Here is a 27,609-nt window from a genome sequence, read left to right on the forward strand (position 1 = left end):
ATTCGAATTATATTCGACTTTCGGAATTCGTTCCAACAGCCCTAATATTTATAGTGCACAATCATAACCGAAGTTATCTCGGGAAACTTTACAGATAAAGTAGGTCAAGACCACACTATAGTTTACAGAGAGAGACCCAACATTTCCCCCAAGAGGCAGCATTTGGTGCAATAGTGACGAGAAAAAAACTTAACAGAAACCTCAGGCTGACCCTTGGTGGGTGGCCTTCTGCCTCGACCGGTTGGGGAGGGTGGGGGGTACAGAAATATGACTCATTATAATTATCCGGTTAGTATTTCGAGTAGCTTATAGTAGACTACTATACATTACTGAGGAGCATTACTTTTCTTTAAAATCAACACAAGTGGTTAGTAATATAGTAGTTAGAAATGTTTAAATACTAGACATCGATAAAAACTGAGGGGGTGACACATTTTTTCAAACGCCGTAACGTCACTCTTTAGCTCGTTACTCATGTCTAAGCACAACTAACGTTATATTCTCTATGGGATGTTGAAATTAACGTTTGGAGTTAACATTAGTGCAGGACAGCAAAAGCTGTTCGGTTAGCTTTTATTTATTTGGTTTGGGGTTTGATTTACCGGTTGCTGACCTGCCTTTAGTCAGTTATTTGCTGTTCTTCGTTTTTAGGTATTTCTTTGTTTATGAAGCGCTCAATGGGCCGGTTAGCATGCTAGCATTAACTAGCCAGAAGAACAGATAACTGAGGCTAAAGTCATAGATATATACATGGGCTAAAGTAAGGGAGCTAAGCATTGGAAGTTTATAAAAAGATGGCCACATACCTCAGACCCAACCATGTAAAAGTCCCCATCTGGTTCTAATTGAAATTTAACTGGTTTCTGGCCAAAGGTTTTACTAAGAGCCAGTTGCATCTTTACGCAATCGCTAACTAGCTATTAACCAGCGTTCTCTTCTTCAGATGCGTTTGGGACCTACGATAAAGATGGGAAATCAGGGTGTCCTCACGAACGCTGCCTTTCCCATAGACAGTAAACGAAAGCCTTTACTCGTTTCATGGCAGAGTAACTGTTTCCAAAGCCCATTACTGCCCCCTACTGATCTAAAGTGAAATCAGATTGAACTCATCTTTATCTGTAAAATAAATTGTACTCTGCTTTTACCTAGTGGCAATTTTAAAGTCCATCACTATACGTTTTGCAAAAACTGCAAAACTTCTTAAACCCATGTCCTCCGACATTTTTGTTCCAATTTAAACCAAATTTAGGGAACTTCATCTCCAGACTGTCCTCCACAAATTTACCATTAACATTTTTGATTTATCAAAAATTGAGCCCACAGTGCATTAAAAAGTTTTACTTCATAAAGTAGCATAAACAAATACTGCAATTTCTTCCAAACTGAATCTTTGATGTTCATGGAAAAAATCATCACTGTAGAATTTTATCTCAAAAGGTAAATTTAAAAAAAAGAATTGTGTCCTTATCTATACATAGCAGTCAATGCAAAATAGGGCATCTTTAAATATCAGTTTAGCATTTATTGATCCTTGTGAAAATAAATTGCAGACATCTCTATATTGTCTTAACCAAGTACACAAATTATCATAATTTTCTGAAATTACTGTTTTACATCACCCAAATAATAGTTACCTGAGATCAGAAACAGCCTATGGCGTCCAAGGTACTGAGTCTGAGCCCATGGTGTTGCAAGATGATCATACATTTTAGCTGCGATTAAGCAGCTCTATAGCTCACTGTCAAAAAAAAAAATCCCCACCCTTTTGGTGGCCATAGTTTTCGACCTTGAAGGCTGAAATATTGCATGGAGGTCAAGTGTTTGTGAGGTTGTGTTTGCCAATACATGCGCATATCTGGTATGTGTTTTATTGATCCAGTGCAAGCATAATCCAACAAGTTTTTCAATCCTACTCTTAATTTGACATATGGGTCACATCTTATAACTTTTTTATTCCTCCTCAAGAGCAACAAACATGCCAAACATTACCACGATTTATAATCCATTTGCTGGGCCAGTAAATCGGATCACATGGTCACATAAAAAAAATTCTAAATGTGTACAAAATCTATTAAGCCAGAAGCATTGTCACATACATATAATATAAAAGACTCACATGTATCTGATACAAGGCTGTTTGTATTAAATTAGATAGAAAGTACAGCTGTGAAAACTTAACCTAACTGAAGGTGGATAAAAAGCTGAAGTTGAGGACATAGTACACATCTTGATATTTGTATACTACAATGGCCTGCTGTGTACAGAGAACGAAGTTACAGGATCCTTTCTACTGACCCTAACGTAATTTGTATGAATCAATTAATCTAATTTGTTGAGACGTCTTTGGTTTCAAGCAGTACTACTACAGTTCAAAGAGATAAAACCAAAGCATCATTTGCCACACACATTTATTAATTTTTAAAGTGAAATGAGGAAAAAAAAAAATGCACTCATTTGAATAAATTCATTTAGTTATTTCACTGCTGTCATTTTTGTCTCTTTCACGTTTTTATCAATAGATTTTTATTTTTTAAGATGAAGACAAACATCACCGAGCACCAAAAGCTCACCATCCAGAATTCCATCCGAAGCTTGTGCTCTCTCAAATAGTCTTAGAGCATTGATTTTGCATCAAGAAGAGTTTCTGGGGATGATGTGAGCAACAACTGTTATCTCCAAACCAGCTCTGGTTGTTTGGCATTCTTCATCCCGAACTAAACAGACAAGTCATAACCAGACCATGTTTGTCCCCTTCATCTCTCTAGAGGAATTGTCCTTGGAATTGACCTGGCGATCAGGGACGATCTGGGGTCATATTTAACCTCCAAGGCGCTGTCCCTCTCCCCAGGCAAACCCTCCTGGGCGCTCCTCAGGAAGGGGGTTGTAGTTGGCATCTTCCTCTGGTGTGTCAAACAGCATCTTTCTGTGGGAGACACAGAGGAGGAGGATGAGGGATTTTCTAAAGATTTCAAAAAGAGGGCGGGGGGGTGGATTACAGTGTCAGACTTTAGAAACCCCTAATCTAATGCAGCCATCAAACCAAAAGCCACGCAAAATCTCAATCTCACCTAAGCAGGTTTAGGCTCCCCACAGAATGAACCCTTTTCATTTTGGTCACTCTGTGAGCTTTTATGTAGCTCCACCATAAGAAAAAAGCACCAATAATTCATTTATTATTCCTTCACTTTTCAAACTGAAGGATTTATTATACATTGAATCTTACAGGTTTAGACAGGGTCCAACATAAAAAATGTTCCCCACTAGCCCCCCGGGCCAGTAGATCAGGGTTTTACTGGCACCTTGAATATTTTGACTGGCCCAGATAAAAAAAAGAGGGGAATAAAATAATTTTCTAAATTGTTAATTTATTAATTAACTATACATTGTAATAATTAATCCAAACAACAAACAAAAGACTATTCTGAATCAACAAATAGTAGTTCAAATATAGTTAAATTTGCACTCTAATAATTCAATTTTATTTATAGTATCAAATCATAACAAGTTATCTTGAGACACTTTACAGATAGAGTAGGTCTAGACCACACTCTATATTTTATAAATTCCCAACAATTCGAGTAATTCCCCCAAGAGCAAGCATAGTGCGACGGTGCGACAGTGGCGAGGAAAAACTCCCTTTTAGGAAGAAACCTCAGTAGACCCAGGCTCTTGGAAGGCGGTGTCTGACAAGCCGGTTGGGGATGTGATGAACAGTGGCAATAACAGTCGCAATAAAGATAAAGGAAAAGTGACTAAAAATGATAGTCGTAGTAGTTCATGTCATAGCAGGGCGTTACAGGATGTAGCATGGCACAGCAATAATTCTAATTCATAGTAATTCTACAGTAATGCTTGTTTTAATTTATGTTGAAAGGCCAGAGTGAGGCTATAGTTTCACTGCTGCTCACTAACTCTTTGTAAACTGATGAACATTGTGTATTTTGGTTAAAAAAGAGCAATCATTGATAACTTTGTGATGGTTTTGGTAGGCTATTAATTATTGTTCTTAAATTATGAATCATAGCTAATTTGCCACAATGTTATAAAAGGGAGAAGACATGCTGATCAGGCAAATATCAGATACTGTATTTAAAAGTAAAAATATTTTACTCAAACATCTGGTAACAAGTGTGTTTCGTCTTCGTGTTCATGTTGTAGTAACTTATTTCCCAGCCATGTTTACCTGGCTATTTTCTGCTTTCATTTTAAAATTATTGTAAAATTTCCAACAGCGTTCAAACGCAGCACTGGGGAAGCTTACTTTGCAGTTAGCTTACGTTAGCTAGTAATTATTATTGCAAGCAGCAGTTGCTGCAGCTGCAACTGGGGTCGAGCTGCTGCAGCCGCTACTGAAGGTCCAAAGCATGTGTGGACTCTTTGTGGCAGGTTGTTTGTTGACATTAGGTTAGCAAACTCCATTTCTTTTTTTTAAGATCAATTTTTAATTTATTTTTTCATTTTAAACAACAAAACAGACAAACACACTTGAACAACAACAACCACCACCCTCTCCCACCCCTCACCCTCCGTGGTCTCGAGGAAAAGAAAGAAAAAACAAACAAACAAAAACAGAAATCACAGCTTGCCCAGTCACCCTCCTCTACTTCTTGTGATGCTGAGGTCATTAGGACTGTGCTGCTGCACCTTTACATAGGTCTATAGTAGATGATTTGGCTTTGTTAATCCTTGCTGTAGAGAACTCGAGCATAACTATGTCCAGAAAATACGCCAACCACTGTTTTATACAAAGCCAGTGGGGGGTGGGGGGAGAGCCAGCGCTAAACTATAATTTTCTTGGTCGCGATTGAGCCAGCTAACCAAACTTTCTTTTGTCTCCTAAGCAGATGTAATTTAGAGTCGTCATTAAGTAACAAAACAATCGGGTCAGTAGGAATTCGACATCCTATCACATCAGATATGATTGAGGTTGTTTTATTCCAAAACTCATGCACCTGTTCACACTCCCAGACCATGTGCAGGAAAGTTCCAGTTTGTTCAGGTTGACAGAACGTGTAATAGGGAGTAGGAATGCCTTTGGAGACATATCTCTTCTGAGGTGCCCAATATTTCCTATGACATATGTTGAAGTGGATCTGCTGGTGATTTGGGTTCTTGGAACAGTGGGAAATGTCCCAAACTGTCTCACAATTAATTACGTTCGCCTCAGGGCTCAGCTCTCACTCCCATTTCTTTACTATTGGGAGTTCTCCTACAGATACTTGCATCAATTTAGCATAAATCCTGGACACCAATCCTTCGCAGGAAAATCAACAAGCCATTTAATGATTGGGTGGGTCTCGAGACTGTTTCCCCATGGTACTCCATAACATTTAGGGCTGACCTTAAGCGAAGATAAAGGAAAAAGGATGTCCTAGGGATCTCAAAGCTAGTTCTCAGGTCCTCAAAGCTCAGCATACTGCTCCTTCGCGTCGAAAGGAGCCAGTTGAGGTGGTTCGGGTATCTGGTAAGGATGCCCCCTGGGCGGCTCCCTAGGGAGATGTTCCAGGCACGTCCAGCTGGGAGGAGGCCTCAGGGAAGACCCAGGACTAGGTGGAGGGATTATATCTCCAACCTGGCCTGGGAACGCCTCGGGATCCCCCAGTCGGAGCTGGTTAATGTGGCTCGGGAAAGGGAAGTTTGGGGTCCCCTGCTGGAGCTGCTCCCCCCGGGACCCGACACCAGATAAGCGGACGAAGATGGATGAAATTAGTGCAGTGTTGGTTTGTTGATGAAAGGTGCCCCTCTCTATGGCCGAGGTTAAAGTTTGTAAAATGATAGGTCCTAGTGTTTCAAAGAACTGTATTAAGAGTTCTGATTGAATTCCATCCAACCCCGGTGTTTTCCCTTTCTTAGCTGTTTTTAACGCTGATTTGAGTTCCTCTAACGTAATAGATTGACCCAGTTCTTCTGCCTCCTCTTGGTCAAGAAGAGGCAGGTTTAGTTCTTTTAGGAACTTTTGGCACTGGGTCGGATCTGGATTGCAGGAGGATTCATACAGCTTTGAATAAAAAGGAAAAGTGGCAGTGATCTCCTGAGGATTCGTTGAGATACTTATTGTGTCACTTCCGGTGTTCCCGTGTTACAAACGCTAGTTTGCTGCTCCGGCAAAAACTTACTGAACTCTGCTTTACTGTTTAAATTAGCGGCTATTTGCCTGGATTGCATTTGAATTACAATTGTTTTACTCAAGCACTTATACTTAGCTTCACTTACAGTGACTGACTCGCTGAATTTACAATTGTTAAAACGCTGTTAGCTACTTTAGCTTAGCCATTAGCAATGGCTAATTCCTCTCCCTCTCCTGCGCTCTCTTGCTCTGTGTGTCAAATGTTTAGCTATTCCTCTGCCTCCTTTAGTGATAACGATACATGTAATAAATGTAGTATATTCGCTGCTCTGGAGGCAAGGCTTAGTGAGTTTGAGGCACGGCTCCGCACCATGGAATCAAAATCATATGCTTCCGTAGCTAGCCAGCACCATGTAGTTAATGCGGACCACCATACTGTAGCTTCTTTAGCTCCTGCTAGCTGTCCCCCGTCAGACCCTGAGCAGCCGGGCGAGTGGATGACTATCCAAGGGAAGCGTAGCGTTAGAGGGAAGCATAGCGTTAGATCTAAACCAGGGAGTGCACATGATGACGGTCGCTCTAAACCGGAGCGTCTTCGCCTCTCTAACAGTTTCTCCCTACTCAGTGATACACCCGCTGAGAAGCCAATTCTGGTTATTGGGAGCTCTATACTGCGATATGTGAAGCCGGCGGCCCCAGCGGCTACAGTACCTACGGTCATATGTGTCCCCGGGGCTAGAGCAGGCGATATAGAAACCCATCTAAAGCTGCTGGCTAAAAAGAACCGTAAATACAGTAAGATCATACTTCACGTAGGGGGTAATGGTCGTAAATCGGAGATCACTAAATTGAATGTTGAGTCACTTTGTGCATACGCAAAGACAATGTCGGACTCAGTAGTTTTCTCTGGACCCCTGCCAAACCTGACCAATGATGAAATGTACAGCCGTACTTCATCCTTCCACCGCTGGTTGTCGGGATGGTGCCCAGCTAATGATGTGGGCTATGTGAATAACTGGGGGGCGATCTGGGGAAAGCCTGGTCTGATGGAGAGAGACGGCATTTATCCCACCTGGGACGGTGCCGCTCTCATATCAAAGAATCTGACCGAGTTTATCGGACATAAACCATGACAACCCAAGTTTGATATTAGTAATCAGGGGTGCAGTACTACGCGCCCCTCTGTGTTTCCGTTGGAGCAGTCACCCACTCATAGTCTAATAAGCACGGTGTCTGTTCCCCGACTCAGATCGGTTAAATCAAAGGTTAACAAAAGATGCGCTATACTTAACAACCTAATTGGAATTAAAACGACTGCAACGATAGAACAAAATAGGAAAATTAGATGTGGACTATTAAATATTAGATCTCTGTCTTCTAAAGCATTATTGGTAAACGAGTTGATATCAGATAATAACATTGATTTATTTTGTCTTACTGAAACCTGGCTGGGCCATGAAGACTATGTTAGTCTAAATGAAGCCACTCCTCCCAGTCATATTAATACTCAAATTCCTAGAGGCCCAGGCCGAGGAGGGTTGCTCCATCCAGTTGCAGCCATCTTTGATGCAAGCCTGTTAATTACTCCTAAACCTAAATTAAATAACTCCTTTGAAAGTCTTGTCCTTAATCTTCAAAATCCAAAATGGAAAACATTACAGCCAATTATATTCGTTGTTATTTACAGGCCTCCAGGTCCGTATTCTGAATTTCTATCTGAATTCTCAGAGTTTTTATCATGTTTAGTCCTTAAATCAGACAAAGTACTTATTGTAGGTGATTTTAATATCCATGTGGACGTTGACAATGATAGCCTTAGTACTGCTTTCAACTCATTACTGGATTCAATCGGTTTCAGTCAGAGTGTGCACAAGGCGACGCACTGTTTTAACCACACCTTCGACCTTGTGCTGGCATATGGTATTGAAATTGAGGATTTAATAATATTTCCGCAGAATTCGGTATTATCAGATCATTCTTTAATCACTTTCGAATTCTTACTACCTGACTATATTAAATTAGATAAAAGCTTCTACACCAGATGCCTATCTGAAAGTGCTATAGCTAAATTTAAAGAAGATATTCCAACAGCATTCGACTCTATGTCATGCCTTAACATAACAGAGGACCTCTGTGTTAACCTCAGTCCCTCTCAAATTGATACATTTGTAGACGGTGCTACGACTTGCCTACGGACGACCTTAGACTCCGTTGCTACCCTCAAAAAGATGATGAAGCAAAGGAAATTAGCACCTTGGTATAACTCCCAAACTCGCAAATTAAAACAAATCTCACGAGACCTTGAATGTAAGTGGCGTTCCACAAAAGTGGAAGAATCTTGTTTGGATTGGAAAGACAATATAGGAAGGCCGTAAGAAAGGCCAGATCAGACTATTACTCATCACTAATAGAAGACAATAAGAACAACCCAAGGTTTCTTTTCAGCACTGTAGCCAGGCTGACAGATAGCCACAGCTTTACTGAGCCATCTATTCCTCTAGCTCTGACTAGTGATGACTTCATGAGCTTCTTTAATGATAAAATTACAACAATTAGAGATAAAATCCGTCACCTTTTGCCATCAACTTCTAACGGTTCACCTTTAAACACAGAGTCGCTAGAAATAACGACTAGTCTCGACATATACTTAGACTGTTTTTATCCTATAGATCTTCAACAATTAATGTTAAAGATATCCTCAGCTAAGCCATCTACCTGTCTCTTAGACCCCATCCCAACGAGATTACTCAAAGAAGCGCTACCCGTGGTAAACACTTCATTACTAGATATGATCAATATGTCCTTATTAACAGGTTATGTACCGCAGTCATTTAAAATAGCTGTGATAAAACCTCTTCTGAAAAAACCCACCCTCGATCCTGAGGTCTTAGCAAACTATAGACCTATATCTAACCTTCCCTTTCTATCAAAGATCCTTGAGAAGGTGGTTGCTAATCAGTTATGTGATTTTCTACATAGCAATAGTTTATTTGAGGACTTTCAATCAGGATTTAGAAAGCATCATAGCACAGAGACGGCACTGGTGAAAATTACTAATGACCTTTTAACTGCTGCAGACAAAGGACTTGTCTCCATTCTTGTTTTACTAGATCTTAGTGCTGCATTTGACACTATTGACCATTCAATCCTGTTACAGAGATTGGAACACTTAGTTGGCATTAAAGGAGTTGCTCTAAGCTGGTTTAAGTCCTATTTCTCTGATCGATCTCAATTTGTTCATGTTAATGATAAATCCTCCAAGTACGCTAAAGTTAGCCATGGTGTTCCTCAAGGCTCAGTGCTTGGACCAATTCTATTCTCCTTATATATGCTTCCTCTAGGCAATATTATTAGGAAACACTCAATTAACTTTCACTGTTATGCGGATGACACCCAATTATACTTGTCAATCAAACCAGACGAAACTAGTCAGCTAGCTAAATTTCAAGCGTGCATTAAAGATATTAAATCCTGGATGACCTATAATTTTCTGATGTTTAACCCTAACAAAACTGAGGTTATTGTACTGGGACCTAAACACCTCAGAACCTCATTATCTAAAGAAATAGCTACTCTGGATGGTATTGCCCTGGCCTCCAGCACTACTGTCAGAAATTTAGGAGTTATTTTTGATCAGGATATATCCTTTAATGCCAATCTAAAACAAACCTCAAGAACAGCCTTTTTTCATCTTCGTAACATTGCCAAAATTAGGAATATCCTGTCTCAAAACGACGCTGAAAAACTAGTCCATGCATTTGTTACGTCCAGGCTGGACTATTGTAATTCCCTACTGTCAGGTTGCTCAAATAAGTCCCTTAAGACTCTCCAGCTGATCCAGAATGCTGCAGCGTGTGTTCTCACAAGAACTAAGAGAAGAGATCATATTTCACCTGTATTAGCTTCTCTGCACTGGCTTCCTGTTTAATCCAGGATTGAGTTTAAAATCCTTCTCTTGACCTACAAAGCTCTAAATGGTCTAGCACCATCATATCTAGAAGAGCTCCTAATACCTTATTGTCCCACTAGAGCACTGCGCTCCCAGAATGCAGAGTTACTGGTGGTACCTAGAGTCTCTAAAAGTAGAATGGGAGCCAGAGCCTTCAGTTACCAGGCTCCTCTCCTATGGAACCAGCTCCCGATCTGGGTTCGGGGGGCAGAAACTGTAATCGCTTTCAAGAATGAACTTAAAACTCTTCTATTTGATAAAGCTTATAGTTAGGGAGTGAGGAGTTGCAGTGCTCACCTAACTGGCCCACCTGCTTCTCTTCAATATTGTTAGATTAATAATACATAACAAAGTAGAGGGAGGCAGGCCAGCCAAGCCCGATCCGGCAGGGGGAGAGTTCTAAGCCCGAAAAAGCTACCTCTCCTTATGACCTGTCTCTCTTAGTTACGCTGTTATAGTTACGCTGTTATAGTTTTAGACTGCCGGGGGACTTCCTTCCTTTGACACACTGAGCTGCTCTCTCCTATCCCTTTCTACTACTATTTCTATTACTATTACTATTTGTGTTTATCCCGTCCCAGAAATGCTTGTTACTAATCCTAGCTTCTGGGGAGTTTACTCCCCGGAGTCCTTATGTTTTTTCCCCCAGCGTATTTCCTTGGAGACCGTTGGCACCAAGATCCTTGTTCCAGCTGTCGCCGTGGTCCTGCAGCACTCCCTGCTGAGCTCAGCGGTGCCCTGCAATGTCATGCTGCGTCCTGCTGAACCCTGCTGTTTCCGGCGGAACCCTGCAGCTTCCCGCTACATCCATCCATGCTCTGCTGGGCCACGCTACATCCTGTAACGCCTGCAGCGCCCTGATATGACATGACTCTAACGACTACCATTTGTAGTCACTGTTCCATTATTAATGTGACTATTATCGCCACTGTTCATCACACCCCCAACCCCGGCTCGTCAGACACCGCTACCCAAGAGCCTGGGTCTGTCGGTTTCTTCCCAAGAGGGAGTTTTTCCTCGCCACTGTCGCACTGCTTGCTCTTGAGGGACTTATTGTAATTGTTGGGGCTTTGTAAATTATAGAGTGTGGTCTAGACCTACTCTATCTGTAAAGTGTCTCGAGATAACCTAGGTTATGATTTGATACTATAAATAAAATTGAAAATAAATAAAAAAATGCATTGAATGAGAAGGTGTGTCCAAACTTTTGGCCTGTACTGTATGTATGTATGTACATATACATATACATATATATATATACATATATACACATATATACATATACATATATACATACATACAGTGCCTTGCGAAAGTATTCGGCCCCCTTGAACTTTTCGACCTTTTGCCACATTTCAGGCCTCAAACATAAAGATATAAAACTGTAATTTTTTGTGAAGAATCAACAACAAGTGGGACACAATCATGAAGTGGAACGAAATTTATTGGATATTTCAAACCTTTTAAACAAATAAAAAACTGAAATATTGGGCGTGCAAAATTATTCAGCCCCCTTAAGTTAATACTTTGTAAGCGCCCTTTTGCTCGATTACAGCTGTAAGTCGCTTGGGGTATGTCTCTATCAGTTTTGCACATCGGAGACTGACATTTTTGCCCATTCCTCCTTGCGAAAACAGCTCGAGCTCAGTGAGGTTGGATGGAGAGCGTTTGTGAACAGCAGTTTTCAGTTCTTTCCACAGATTCTCGATTGGATTCAGGTCTGGACTTTGACTTGGCCATTCTAACACCTGGATATGTTTATTTGTGAACCATTCCATTGTAGATTTTGCTTTATGTTTTGGATCATTGTCTTGTTGGAAGACAAATCTCCGTCCCAGTCTCAGGTCTTTTGCAGACTCCATCAGGTTTTCTTCCAGAATGGTCCTGTATTTGGCTCCATCCATCTTCCCATCAATTTTAACCATCTTCCCTGTCCCTGCTGAAGAAAAGCAGACCCAAACCATGATGCTGCCACCACCATGTTTGACAGTGGGGATGGTGTGTTCAAGGTGATGAGCTGTGTTGCTTTTACGCCAAACATAACCGTTTTGCATTGTTGCCAAAAAGTTCGATTTTGGTTTCATCTGACCACAGCACCTTCTTCCACATGTTTGGTGTGTCTCCCAGGTGGCTTTTTGGCAAACTTTAAACAATACTTTTATGGATATCTTTAAGAAATGGCTTTCTTCTTGCCACTCTTCCATAAAGGCCAGATTTGTGTAGTATACGACTGATTGTTGTCCTATGGACAGAGTCTCCCACCTCAGCTGTAGATCTCTGCAGTTCATCCAGAGTGATCATGGGCCTCTTGGCTGCATCTCTGATCAGTCTTCTCATTGTATGAGCTGAAAGTTTAGAGGGACGGCCGGGTCTTCGTAGATTTGTAGTGGTCTGATACTCCTTCCATTTCAATATTATCGCTTGCACAGTGCTCCTTGGGATGTTTAAAGCTTGGGAAATCTTTTTGTATCCAAATCCGGCTTTAAAACTTCTCCACAACAGTATCTCGGACTGCCTGGTGTGTTCCTTGTTCTTCATGATGCTCTGTGCGCTTTACACGGCCTCTGAGACTATCACAGAGCAGGTGCATTTATAACGGGAGACTTGATTACACACAGCTGGATTCTATTTATCATCATTAGTCATTTAGGTCAACATTGGATCATTCAGAGATCCTCACTGAACTTCTGGAGAGAGTTTGCTGCACTGAAAGTAAAGGGGCTGAATAATTTTGCACGCCCACTTTTTCAGTTTTTTATTTGTTAAAAAAGTTTGAAATAGCCAATGAATTTCGTTCCACTTCATAATTGGGACCCACTTGTTGTTGATTCTTCACAAAAAATTGCAGTTTTATATCTTTATGTTTGAGGCCTGAAATGTGGCAAAAGGTCGAAACGTTCAAGGGGGCCAAATACTTTTGCAAGGCACTGTATATACAGGAACTGCGGCCAGAAGAACTTAAAAATCCCCAAATTGGTCCAGTCGGAACACGAGAAAAAAAGGGTTCTAGGAATTTTATGTTCTAGGAACTGCAAAAATCCCTCCGGTCGGAAAGCGGCTCTAGTTTTGAGGTTCCAAGGACATCCTTCTACTTTTATCTTCGCTTAAGATCAGCCCTAAAATGTTATGGAGTACCACGGGGAAACAGTCTTGAGGCGCAACCAGTCATTAAAGTGATGGTTCGGAGTAATTCACCCTAGGGTCCTTTGCACCATGAGCTCGAGCCAAACACCACCCAGGTTTTTCACCTGGGTCTAAGGGGTTATGTAGAAGGTGGTTAATCAGCTGAATAGCTTAGGCGGGGGTTCATGCCCGCTTAGAGCATCCTTAAGTTACCCCACTAATAATGCCCGAAATGATACCAAGCGTCTACAAGTAGTACAAATAGGTTATGCTCTCATAAAACGATGGATTGGAAAGTTTGTAAGTACACCAGAAGTTTATGAACACTTGCCTTCTCTTTTCAGCTCTCTGTTGCTGCTGCTACCTGAGTGCTTAGGGACGTCTACAAATTACTACACCGAAAAGAGATACAACAAAAATACTTATTCATTTAATGATTAAATAAGGTAATGTCTCCAAACTTACCTCAATTATTACTTGTCTCCTGCTAGTTATACTACAGCACTTACTTTAAAAAAAAAAAAGTTAAATTAAAAAATATTTTTGTTGCATCTCTTTTCGGTGTTGTAATTTGTAGACGGCCCTAAGCACTCGTCTTACAGCAGCAGCAACAACAACAGCAGAGAGCAGAAGCCAGCAGGCAAGTGTTATTTACATAAACTTCTGGTGTACTTACAAACTTTCCAATCAATCGTTTTATGAGAGCATAACCTATTTGTACTACTTGTAGACGTTTGGTATCATTTCGGGCATTATTAGTGGGGTAACTTACGAGATACAAACGTGGGTCCATTAGCCCCTGCGCTAACCTATTCCGCTGATAACGCTACTCTACGCTAACTCTCCCAATGTTAGACCCAGGTGAAAAAAGCTTCTGGGTGGGTGTTTGGCTCGAGGTCATTGTGCAAAGGACCCTAGGGTGAATTACTCCGAACCATCACTTTAAATGGTTTGTTGATTTTCCTGTGAGTGTCTCCAAGATTTATGCTAAAGTGTCGCCAAGATTTATGCTAAACTGATGCAAGTATCCATAGGAGAACTCCCAATAATAAAGAAATGGGAACGAAAGCTGAGCCCTGAGGGGAACGCAATTAATTGGGAGACAGTTTGGGACAACATTTTCCACTGTTCCAAGAACCCAAATCACCAGTATATCCACTTCAACATATGTCCTAGGACATATTGGACTCCCAGAAGAGATAAATCTCTAAAGTCATTCCCACTCCCTATTGCACGTTCTGTCAACCTGAACAAACTGGAACTTTCAATAATATCTGACGGGATAGGATGTCGAATTCCTACTGACCCGTTTGTTTTGTTACTTAATGACGACTCTAAATTACACCTGCTTGGGAGAAAATTTGGCTAGCCGGCTCAACTGCAACCAATATAGCTCAACGCTGGCTCCCCCCAACTATCAACCAATGGAAAAAGCACAGCAGCACAAATATCAGACTTAATTACCTCAAACCCACAAGAATTAGAGAGTGATTAGGCAAGGTGTGGTTTCGGTTTGTTTGTTTTGTTTTACTCTAGACCGCAGAGGGTGGGAGAGGGTTTTCGTTGTTTTTGTTGTCAATTTGTGTTTATCTATTCTGTGCACCCTCTGCTATTACCTGACACACATTGTGGAATTTGTTCTGTATGTCTGAAGGGGCCTATAAAAAAGGTTTATCACAAAAAAAACTCACATGATAGATGGGGTCTTGAGCCACCTTCCACCCCCTGGCTGGTTGGGAAAAACATCCTCCAGAAAGAAATACACATGACCAACAGCAATACCTAAAGAAAGGTAAAAACATTTTAACACATGCTTTATTCATACTGTGCGCAACCAACCACACCAGTTTCCTTTGGCTCTTAGCATATGACCAAAGTACTAAACATTGACTGCAGAGGACAGTGATAGGTACCTAAAAGATCCACAATGATGGAGTTGCCCAGCAGAAGTGAGAATCCCATCAGCACCCAAGGAAGAAAGGGTGCCTGGAAATTCAGCAGGCCAAAGAAATTCATGCGGACGTGTGGGTTTCGCCGACTCCACACGTACACCAGCATGATAGTGAAGGCTTGGCCCAGGAACACCAGACTCACAAAAGTGCCAAATATCTGAAACCTTGTTAAAGAATATGGCAAAGAAATTAACTTTGGACAAACTGATTATTGTGAGGACTGAACTTACTGGTGCCAAACTAGGGCATACAAGGAGGGTCACTCCACAATTACAGCATTAACTCTGGATGAAAGAAATTAAGACAAAGATTGTTGGAGCTATATAGTTGGACATAAACTGACCATAAAGTTGTTATTGAATGAGTTCAATTGTTTGGCTTACAACCTTCTGCAGTTGCATGCATCGGAAGTCATCTTACTATAATACGATATATGGTAGTTAATATTATATGGTGGTTAGGGAATAAGTGGCATGCCGACTTCCTGTGGTCCAGAGCAATAGCGCAATTATGACAGTAAGAATTGTCATGTGCTGGTGGGTAGAACTGTCCCGAATATCACTTCTGATGCTTTGAAGCTTTGGTGGGAAGTACTCAAATATATTTTGAATATATTTGTCGGTGGGACTTTTGAAATGATTGCATATCGCTAGTTAACAGGGACTACCACTAACAATGAGCATCTGGCACACCACCAGTATAGGACTGTGAAAAGTGACAAAAAATGTTGCACACAGCAGCATCATATCGTTACTGGCAGCATACTACTGAGACGGGGTTGCTGCACAATTTTCAATTAAATGGAATGCTTTTTAAGACCTTTTTAAGATCCTGACAGAAAAATGTAATACCCTCTCCACATCAAACAAATGTACATTAGGGCTGAGCTTTGTTTTACATCAACTTGACAATATTAATAGAAATATTTTTTTCTGGATATTTTTGTAACGCTATATAACAATCATGGATTTTTTTTATTTAAGTAACCAAAATAAAAAGTCTGAAAATACCACTTATTGCTCCACTCAGCATTACAAACCCAAATTCCAATGAAGTCGTGACGTTGTTTAAAACGTAAATAAAAACAATACAATGATTCACCAATCCTTTTCAACCAATATGCAATTGAATACACTACAAAGACAATCTATTTAATGTTCAAACTGATAAACATTGTTTTTTTGCGAATATTCACTAATTTTGAATTTGATGTCTGCAACACATTCCAAAAAAGCTGGAACAGGGGCAACAAAAGAATGGGAAAGTTGAGGAATGCTCAACCTGTTTGTTTGTGTTGCCGGGTTTGACTCAGTGGGTAAAGCAGGCGCACATATATTGAGAGGTTTATGCCTCGACGCAGAGGTCCAGGGTTCGAATCTGACCTGTGACGATTTCCTGCATGTCTTCCCCCTCTATCTCCCCCTTTCTCACCTAGCTGTCCTGTCAATACAAGTACATACAAGTTTTGGAGCAATACAAGCTGCCATCCAAGCAATGTCTTTTTCAGGGAAGTCCCTGCTAATTTCAGCAAAGCAATGCTAAGCCACATTCTGCACGTGTTACAACAATGTGCCTTCATAGTAAAAGAGTGTGGGTACTAGACTGGCCTGCCTGCAGTCCAGATCTGTCTCCCATTGAAAATATGTGGCACATTATAAAGCGCAAAATACGACAACGGAGACCCCGGACTGTTGAGCAACTGAAGTCGTACCTCAAGCAAGAATGGGGAAGAATTCCACCTAAAAAGCTTTAACAATAAGTTTCCTCAGTTACCAAATACTTATTGAGTGTTATTAAGAGGAAAGGTGATTTAACACAGTGGTAAACATGCCCCTGACCCAGCTTTTTTGGAACGTGTTGCAAGTATCAAATTCAAAATGAGTGAATATTTGAACAAAAAAAACAGTTTATCAGTTTGAACATTAAATATCTTGTCTTTGTAGTGTATTCAATTTAATATAGGCTGAAAAGGATTTACAAATCATTGTATTCTGTTTTTATTTACGTTTTAAACAACGTCCCAACTTCATTGGAATTGGGGTTTGTAATTTAGCAGCAAAGATGCAGGTGCAATGTATCCCACAAACTAGTGGTTAGGAAATCTGTAGTTTCATAAAACTGTATTCCATGTACACAGTACACGTGCAGTGTATTGTTTATGGGACAATACTAAGTAGCTACCACCTTGGTAGCCTGTAATGAATTAGTAATTAAAAGATGCAGTGAGTGAAATTCTTACTAACCCATAATAACATCACACACAAACACACTATATATGGAGATTAAAGGGCACCATTAACTGTACCAGAGAGCTTTCAATGTTGAGGTCAAAATAAGTAATAAATGAGTTACTAGTCATTAAATTATCCGTACATAAAACTTGTTTTTAATGACACATAAATGGGAAGGATACAGTCATCAGAAGTCCACCAAAGAGGAACATGAAGACAAAGTCAGCTGTGCGTCCCCTGAAAGAGCCCTCCTCTAGCATACGACAGTATCTGTACCTGAAATCGAATGGTTAAGGAAATCTACACAGAAACACTGCCAAAATCATTAAACAGATATCACCACCTAAAGTCTTATTTTGTTTGTGTCACTGGTTTAGATAATCTTACAGTGAAGTTTCATCATCTCCGAAACCATATACAGCCTTTCCCTGTGAAACAGAAAGTATGCAAACACACTTCACATGCTAAATGAAGTGAAACATGGAACTGAGAAGGATACAGAAAAATCATATTGAACAGGAAATTGAAGCCAACTGGACCAAAAAACAGGAAGTTGGTTATTAGTCGCCATACCTATAAAAAGATAAGAACCAAAAAATCATTATCCGGCGAGGCACTACTGGCAGCTTAGGGTGAATCTCCACATACAGTACTAGTTCTGTCCAATTCACACAAAACTTGGGCCGGTGTTACAGTCACATTGTTTGTTTTCCTCTGCCGCCACGGTATCAGAAATAGGGCAGTCGCACAACAGGGTTTCCACTATGTACACGTAGGGCACACCGCTGCTCCTTCAGCTGTTTATGAAAAGTCATAATTACACGACTCTGCAGAGCAGTCTGCTCTACTGAACTCAAGCGAACTGTCATCGGCTCTCTCTCCCCTTTAGGGTGAGCAACTGGAACAGTGACAGGACGTCCTCACTCGCAAAGTCATGGCAACCAAATAAACAGCAGGGTGAGTACACTTGTCACTCAATGTTAGGCAAAGTGACAAACCGCGATGAAAGCCGCGACATGAAATCCGCACTCACGCGGGTCCCGTGAAATATGACGGCTACAGTTTATTGGAAAATAGCATTGTGGACACTGGATTTGATGAATTTACTGTTTATCAGACCCCAGATGAGACCAGGATGCTGCGGTCCCTCTGCCTTTGACTCCCGCTGCAGGAGACGCTGTATTCCTCCGATACGCTGTATTAACGTTACTGTTTTAAACCGTTTTCCAGGTTAGCGGGGGTTCATACCGCTCAAAACCAACATGAAAAACTTAGAAATGTTCACTCAGTGTTTTGTTGTTAAATTGTGTGTAAAATGAGAGGTGACGTTAAATCACGAGTTTCAGGTAACAGCACCCTACGGACTACGGTACCGTCTATTTGCTGGATGAACGGTCGGTAGCTAACATTAGCAGATAAGCCTGTTGACAGCGACATTATTGTTCATATTTTGGCACAATTTTTCTGACTGTAGTAGTGGTCATAGTGACTGAGAGTGTGATGTGAGATGCTAAAAAAATACACACTGTTTTCAGGTAACGTTAACGTTTTGATTGTTTGGATTTTATTCCAGTGCATTTTTGGTTAACAGAGACAGAGTCCATTTTATTTGTATTTTATGTTTTTGGTTGTTTTGTTCATTTATTGTGGATATTTTAAATGTCTTCCGGTTCCAGTGTTAAATATTCTTTAGAAATAAAAGTTTTTGATCTTTGAAAAGGTTTACCTGCATTATTATGGCATTATCATTATATTAGATGAAAATGGTTTCTCAACGACAATATTATCGTTTATCACAATTATTTCTGGGACAATTTATCGTCCAGCAAATTTTTTTATCGTGACAGGACTAGTTATTTCTCGATGGAAGTAACAAAATATGAGATAAAATGCCAAACATATCAGATACATAAATATGATGTTCTGAAACGTTTCCGCCATCTTTAATGATTTTCTTCAACTCGAGCAACCAACGTACATACGTCACTCTGCCCTCATGCTGCCTCACTCCGATCGGCAGTTGCTTTGTCACATCGCTCAGCATTTGCATAAAATAGACTTCTTGTCTATTTCAGCCCCGCTTTGCTCGTGGCAGCGGCAAGCTCGTCGCTTGTCGCTGCCAAACAGCCACTCCCATTGAAAATGAATGGCAGCCTGTCACTTTGTCGCAGTCTCTTGTACCTAATGTGACTGTAGAGTTAGGCTTTGTACAAAATTTGGTGCATATTGGCCACAAGGTGGATCTTTTACACAAAGTTTAAAAATATGTCAAAGCTTCTTCTTCAAACTCATCTTAGGTCATTAGTTCAATCTCTTTATGGAAAGCAGGGTGCAACTTGCATGGGGGGCTTGGACCCCATTAATACCTACTTGCAGGTCTAATTCTATTTGATTTGAAACATTATGTGATAAACCACTAAAAATCTAAGATGATGGATGCCTGTTCTTATTTCGTCAAAAATTTATTTACACTATCTAAATGTAACATCCTCTAACACTGATTTAGATTAAACTCCAACTGAAATCACTTTAAGTAATCCTTTTTGTAGTCAAAAATAATTCCAGCTAGGGCTGTCCCAAACGATATTTAACGATTAATCTAGCAATTATTTTTTCTATTAGTCGACTAATCTAACCATTAAACAATTTACACAAAACAAATTTCAATAAGGTTCAAATCTCTATTTATTAAAATTGTTTAACACTGCACCGTTCAAGTAAAATTAATTTTTAGTGCAACCTGAAGCCAGATGTAGGCTATCAATCCAACCACAAAATAAAGTCACTTTCAGGAGGAATACAAAAATAAAAACTTAAAGTAAACCGAGCAAGTGCAAAAAGAGTAGCCTGTATTTGCTTTTTTAACAGTACGTAAAATAATGAATAATGAATAAACTCTTGTTTAACATCCAAGCTCTTCTCCCTTTAATTTAACTTTAATTATTTGTATCTAAAGGCTGGTTAAGCACTGTAGGGGAGGAGAAGTTGGACAGTTTTTTTTTTTGTCTCGTTCCAGTGATCGGCACATCTGGGTGATGGCGTTGGATATGCGTTAGCATATGCTGAACAACGGCAACACACAGTCCTCGAGGCGGGGACGGCACCAGGTGGGATGGCATGAGACGAGATGGCATGACACAGGAGGCTCCAGGCTGCAGCCATACAGTCTCGAAGTTTTCCCAAACTTGCAATCTTAAAGAGGCCGGCAGGTCCTCTAACTCTTGCGGGTCGCCACCACTCGCCATACTCGTCCTTTCATGCTGCTATCTCTGACTCACTCACTGGACCGTCGACCGGACAAAAACCGCGACCGGACAAAAACCTGCATGTAGGCAGAGCTCGGCTAGCTTCAGAGCTAAGGCGGGGCTACAGATTAGGTGTCCCTAGAACTCGCGTATCTAATGCTGTGTTCTATTTACCTCGGAACTCGGAAGGCGGAACTGGGAATGACGTCATATCCCAGTTGAATGTGTTCTATTTAAAAGTCGGATTTTCATTGTTTTCATTAGCTCTAGACCAGTTAGCACTACCAGTTGATAACAACGCATTACACCGTTTTTTGTGCATGCAAACAGCGTAACATGTCCACAGATAGAAGTTGGACATGCCTGTGTGAATGACTGATTTAGTGAATTTGCGTGAACTTGTGGGTCCTCGTGACTACAGCTGTCAGTCATGGCCGCAGCCGTGCCGCAACAAATCCGGACCTGGTGGGTATTGACAGACTGCGGAGCACGCAGCAAACACGCAGCGGAGCCGGTCCGCAGCCGTTACACATCTGGTGGAAAGGAGGAGTGAGACAGAAATGCTTATAACTTTATGTTACTGCAGCTTTCACAACTGTTGATACAGGGGGCAGCCATGTTGCTGCGAGGTTGTTCGAGTTCCGAGCTCGTAAATCCGAGGTCAGGGTGCGTGTTTCCGACTTTGACCTCGTTAAAACCGAGTTCTGAGGTAATTAGAACACGGCATAACAGTAATTCCGCATTTCATTAGTTCCGCAATTAATTTGCACGCAAGTTTTATTTATTTATTTTATAGTGACGAGTCGACGCAAATTATTTGTGTCGACGCATTTACGTAATCGATGAAGTTGTAGAAGGGTGTGTGTTTGACTGACAAGCAGCTAACAGGCTGCCAGGAGTGCAGGAGTAACATTTTATTTTTATTTTTTTACTTGGATAAGGAGAATTTAGCAGGAAAGCTTATGTGGTTGTTGTTGGGTCCACTTGCTCTTGTGTAGCAAGCTGTCATTTAATGCAATACTATGCGGACCATCATGAAACAGATACATTTCTCCCTTTTGGTTTCTGTTTTTTGTTCTAAAAATGAGAAAACTGTACAAGTAATTTACAGAAAACATACTAGCAGATGTACCTGTAGCAGACAAATCAATGCAATCTAATTTCAGCGGAACTTTAACACTACTAACTGGTTAACTTAGACAAGTAGCTGAGGTTATTAAGGCTGTAAAGTGTATGAAATGTTACAGTTACATGTGCCCTGAATCCTCCTGAGGATGAAGATGAGCAGTGGGTTAGATTACTCACCTGGTAATTCTTTAGAATCAAATCCGGATTGAAGTATAGCTGAAATGGTGTGATGATCTCTAGTTGCTGTGAGAAAAGGTAAAACAAACATGTTGACGATGATAAGAATAATGAAAAACAGTGTTTCCTCTAGGATTTCAATCGGCAGCGGGGGGAAAATGGTGGATCCGGTAGAAAGTTGGGGCGGTCAGGGATCTTTCCCTTGGTGTGTCTCAAATCGCGCACTTCTGTGTAAGTACAGAAGTACAGAAATAGCTAGGGTAAGCCCTTTTGAGTACATTGTGTGTTCACACTGACAAAGTGTGGCCAAATGCAGTGCAGTAAAAGTACCCAGATGTTGCACTCATGACAGTCAAAATGTTGAGTGTGGAACAATGGACACTTTCTACCCTCAACGGTCAACATCTTGGCTACGTAGCGGAAAGGGCTGAGCCACCAAAAGTTCCAAAACGTTCAATAATGACGGACGAGGACGCGGTGGCAATTCCCGTAAACCAAGCACTACAAATGTAAGTTGAACATGAGTCTTTTTACTATACTTGTATAACATATAAGCCATCTGTATGTTTATTTGGTTAATTTGGCAGTCGATAGTGATTTTGGTACCGCAAAATATAACATATAAGTACCGTACCATAACGTGCTAGCAAGCTAACCTTAGCTATAGGGCTGAAACTATTACTCGAATAATTGGATTACAAAAAAGCTTTGACTTTGATTTTGGCGTGATGACGGAGAGCCAACATACCGCCAGGAAAAGGCAAAAAATGTCAAAAGTTTGAGATCATTTCAAACTGAAAAATGAAGACAACAAGGTACAATGTGTGTACTGCAAAGCAGAACTTGCGTACCACAACAGCACATCAACTATGATCAACACCTTAGCCAAAAACATCCTGTTAATGTCAGCTCACCAAGCCCAGCCGACACAAGGTAACATATTGATGTTAGCTTAACGTACTAGCGCTAGTTAGAACGTTCAGTATTTTTAGCGGTTGTAGCCTAATGTCGTGAGTTGATAGGACGTTAAGTTGTGTACACTTTAAGTAGTAAACAAATTTGTTAAATTGGAAGTGAGCAATATATGCCTACACCAAAGAACCCCAGAACACACACCTTGTCTCTCTCTCTCACGCAGGCGCACACACACGTTTGTTTTGTGATTACAATGGATATGAGTAAATAAATGTATATCATCATATATAGCTATCGTTGTACATTTTAACGTTACTGTGAACCTATATTTCACATTTCTACATACTACTACGTGGACTGTCATGACATTATTTTTTATCAAATCGTATTTTCATTGGCCATTAGACATTACCCCTGATTTTTTTTTTTGTTAAATGGGAAAACCTAAAACAGAAGTATAATGTTGGTTGACGGTCACAAGTACCTCAACAATATGTCAGTCAGTGTAATACTGTATGTCACGTTAATCTAACGTTATCTATGTAGAGGCTTTTAAAATATCTATATCATTATTTGTGGTTCAAGTAGTTTCGCCCACGAAAACCAAATACCTATATATGTAACAACAGTGTACAGTGCTCATAACAAAGATGAATTTAGGAGGATTTTATGTTAGTTGATTTTCGATCTTAAATTGGAGTGTTTTCTGTTGTCTACTGGCCTCCGCAGGATCTGAATTAGGGCTGAACGATTATTGCATTTGCACTTAAATTGTGATATGTTAAAATTAGATTTTCTAATCGCAGAAGCTGCGATTACACCCTGGTCACGTGACACATGAGAGTAAAACAGTCTGCAGAGGAAGTTTCTGCAAACCGTCACTTATTGTGCAAAACGTGCCTTGCTAATGTTGCTACCTCATGGGGCAACACCACTAACCTGCATCACCACTTAAAAAAACGCCACAAAGCCATGTACGATAGTTGCATGGCTAAAAAGCCTAACACCAGGTTGTCAACTGTCAAGTAAGCGAAATGCCCCCGACAGGGATCACTGACCGCGTAACTCCTTATGAACATACTTCAGTAACAGAACTTGGAAATTACTCAAGCAGTAGGTTTATCGCTAAAGAAAGGATGCACCTCAGTATTGTGACCAAGCCTGGGCTGACGGCTTTGATAAATACACTGGATAAGCGGTACAACATGCCCTCTGCACATATTTTAACCAGGTCGCCATACTGAAGCCAACGTTACACAAAAAATGTAAACAGAGGGTGCTGAAAAATGGAGTATTTTCCGCTGCTACAATTGACATTGTCAAGCTGTAGGATCACTGCGGCTGGCACTGCCATACTCGTTGTGCACTTATACATATTTAAAGACACACATATTTAAAGTTCACAGACAGTGTTTAAAAAGTGCTTTTCTGCAATTTGCACTTTTGTAAGTGTGATTTCTTACTGACTTTAATATTAATGTTTAAACCAGGCTTATTTGTCAGTGCTTTATGTTGTAATGGTAATTATTACATGTCATTGTATTACAAGGCTGGACGTTCAACAAATCAGTTACTATGATTAAAGTAGTTTATAAATAAATAATGTCATTCATATAAACATTACCTAATTTAATCAATAACAGTAAAGGACAGTTTGTTTAATAATCTAATATTGTGTTAGTGATACAATAATTTTTATGTATTTGTTAAATAATACAGCAGATAATGAGCTTAAAAAATAATCACATTTTAAATCGCAATCGCAATATTGGTGAAAAAAAATAAATAAATAAATAAATAAATTACAATTACATTATTTTCCAAAATCGTTCAGCCCTAATCTGAAGTGCCCCAGAACTGAGGTCAGCACAGAGGGGGGTGAGGCAACCGCTGCGTCCTGGAAGTAGTATCCATTGATGGATGAGGCAATTGTGGGCAGGCTGTCGGTAACGCCGCCTGTCCTCATTGCCTTATCATGCCAGGACGTTGCGGTTGTGGAACCCCCCTCGGTGGTGAGCCCAGAAAGGGACACAGCCAGGGTTCACACGGCATCCACTCCTAAACGAAGGCGTGTGGATGTCGCAGAGGCCCTGAAAGAATTAAAAAGGAGAAGCTCTATGAGGACTAAATGAGGCAGCTTGAGGCAATGACGAAAGAGAGAGAGGAAGCCAGAAAGCACAGGGGAGACACTTTGTTTCTCTCGCTATGATTCTAGAGTTGCTACTTGCTCCGAAGGTAACTGTCTCTCTCTGCCTCGCTCTATCACACACTCCCCACACACACACACACACACACACACACACACACACACACACAAATGTACAAGTATAAACTTCAGGCCACTTAATTAGGCTAAGGCGAAAGCTCTGCATGGAGCCTCCGCACAACCATAAATCATGCTTAAGACGAAGGGAAGCAAGTGGAGGAGCCAGGGATGCAATTTTTGAGATGCACCTTATGTCCATCATCAACATTTAAAACAATTTGTAGGTACCTTGAGATTGAGGGAAATACTGTACTTTTTAACTGGGCTACATTAGATTTATTTGACAGCTTGAATAACTAGTTATTTTGCAAATCCAGATTTTATTTTATGTCAACATGTGATGCATTAGATACATCTAATGTTACTAAAATAATGTTGTTATAATGTAGTTGAAAAAGCTTAACCAGCAGAAAAAAAGTAAAGCAATAATCAAAATTTAACGAGTCTGCATAATAAGTACTTTTACTTTTGAGGATTTTCCTATTTTTAATTGATAACAATATACCAACCTTTACTTTAAATACTTTGAATGCAAGACTTTTACTTGTAAACAAGTATTTTAACAATGTGGTAATTACTAGCCTACTTTTAATATCGGAGTAATTCTTTCACCACTAACACATAGCTAGATTGATTGATGTATGCGTGCAATATTAGAACGTGTAAGGAAATTAAATTAGTTTCTAACGATACAGCTATTGTGTTATATTTTACAGAGTACGACCACATACACAAGTCTGGTTTAGCCAGATGATGGGAGTTTAGTGTGGGTTCTCTCTAAAGAGAACAGCATATTATGTATAGTAGCATTGACGTTAACTGCAAAAGACACGACAGCTGCCGCTTGTGAGCCTTCCGTAAACTGCCACGCTACGGAAAGGCAATTTAGCGTGCCTTAACGTTACAATTTTGGTTCACTGGTTAAAATTAAGCTAAGGCTTCGGTCATAGGTAGCTACGCTTTTAGCTTTTTTGTGACTTGAGTTAACATCCTGGTCTACCCAGATTCGGACACGTATCATTCTCGCAGGTGCTACAGCTAAACCATCGAGCTAGCAGCAAAGTAACGAAGTTACGTTAGCTAGCTAACGTTATGTTAAGTGGCACCAATCCATGTCCTACCCAACACAGTAAACATGTGAATTTGTCTTACCACTGCAGCAGTTGTGAGTACACAGGCGGTTGTATATGCCCTGGTAACAGCAGGAATCTGTAAGTACTCCTGTTGTAGTGTCTGGTAAGCCATTTTGGACAGACTGAAAGCTTCCGGCACTTTCTTGACACGTCATTCCAAAAGGCAACGGGTGTTGCGTTCAAGCCAAGCACGTGCGTCTCGGTGTGGTGGTCTGAGCTCTATGGTTTTATTAGGGGTCCAAGCCCGAGTCTGCAAGAACTGGCGGTAGCAAGAGCTACGCCGTTTGCACAGCAGGGCTGTGGAACCCTATTGTTTTTCTAAGGACTACTCATCATATTTATCATCATCATATTCATTATTCTTCTCCGCCTAAAACTCCGACTACAGCCTAAACCGTACATGGTGGGTGGGGGTTGCCATTTTCAGGACTGGTCCAAAACTCCGCAAGGACCTCAGGCGCAACAATTGACCCAATTCCACCACTAGGTGGCGCTATAGCAGAAAAAACGCGTTTGGCCGTATAACTCCCACACCGTACACCGGACATTCAAAAACCATACTTTTACATTTTTTTTATTTATACATACAGAACATTACAGACAAAGACAGTACAAAATACAAAGAACAAATGACATACAACATTACATCAGATATACAGTGTACAGGGGTACAACCACAGTCACAAGACCTAAGTGGACAAGCTGGTAGGCAGAGAAATAAATAGAAAAATATGTATAATAATAAAACCTTATTAATAAGTCTTTGAAGTCACACACAACTCATATAGATCCAGAGTTCTTACGGCCTTAGTGTTTTTCGAGTACTTAATTGAATTTATGTAATTTCTAAACTCAGTCATAAAAACAGAAAAGAATGGTTTAGAACCACTGAATTTGTTCCTATGGATGTGGTATTTAGCATATAGAAATACAAGATTTATAATAAAGTATTATATATTATATTTATATTCAGGTTCAAAGTCAAACCTACCAAAGAAAACATCCGTAAAGCAAAATGAAAAATTTGGGATTAATACTGAGTGAATGAATTTTAGGAACTCGGACCAGAATTTTACTACATGGGGACAGTTCCAAAAAAGATGTGACACACTTTCATCAGTGTTATTACAGAATGAGCAGTTAGACTCAATATCCTGTTTGTATCTTTTAAGGAAGGATTTTGCTGGGTAAAACCTGTGTATTAGTTTAAACGAAACTTCTCTCACTTTATTAGTAACAAGATATTTAAAAGGTAAAGACCACACTTTCTTCCAGGGAATATTCTCTACAATACCATTCCAGTATGGAACAACATAGGGAATAGTAACAATGTCAGACTGGAATAAAGCTCTAATTTTCTTATTAATGCTGCAATTTTCTTCTGAGAAGCACAAACCACCCACAGAAGTATCAGTTAAAGTGA

General features: G+C 40.3%; 2 protein-coding genes across 2 annotated transcripts in view; both read right to left on the bottom strand.

The window, feature by feature from the left end:
* LOC120545498 (SWI/SNF-related matrix-associated actin-dependent regulator of chromatin subfamily B member 1-like) overlaps positions 1-987 on the bottom strand; it is a 56,505-nt gene extending 55,518 nt beyond the window's left edge. Inside the window, exon 1 of the mRNA XM_039779863.1 lies at positions 807-987. Coding sequence (XP_039635797.1) covers positions 807-896 — 90 coding nt within the window. The 5' untranslated portion in view covers positions 897-987. The remainder of the gene's footprint in view (positions 1-806) is intronic.
* Positions 988-1,501: 514 nt separating this feature from the next.
* Positions 1,502-26,360, bottom strand: derl2 (derlin 2). The gene is made up of 7 exons (XM_039780425.1): positions 26,206-26,360; positions 21,873-21,938; positions 17,822-17,895; positions 17,505-17,598; positions 15,053-15,248; positions 14,831-14,921; positions 1,502-2,923 (listed from the first exon to the last, which is right to left on the bottom strand). Exons 1-7 carry the CDS (start codon positions 26,296-26,298, stop codon positions 2,818-2,820), a joined length of 720 nt encoding a protein of 239 aa, XP_039636359.1. The 5' UTR covers positions 26,299-26,360; the 3' UTR covers positions 1,502-2,817.
* Positions 26,361-27,609: the final 1,249 nt, after the last annotated feature.

Source organism: Perca fluviatilis, chromosome 17, assembly GCF_010015445.1.
Source record: "Perca fluviatilis chromosome 17, GENO_Pfluv_1.0, whole genome shotgun sequence".
NCBI classification, from domain to species: domain Eukaryota; kingdom Metazoa; phylum Chordata; class Actinopteri; order Perciformes; family Percidae; genus Perca; species Perca fluviatilis.

Bases quoted from the DNA above. Each gene is read 5' to 3' on its own strand.
- derl2 (XM_039780425.1), bottom strand. From the start codon at position 26,298: ATGGCTTACCAGACACTACAACAGGAGTACTTACAGATTCCTGCTGTT. The intron at 21,939-26,205 runs GTAAGACAAATT...CTTTTCTCACAG, and splicing joins TACTCACAACTGCTGCAGTG to CAACTAGAGATCATCACACC. The intron at 15,249-17,504 runs GTATCCTTCCCA...ACAAGGTTTCAG, and splicing joins TTGGTGGACTTCTGATGACT to ATATTTGGCACTTTTGTGAG.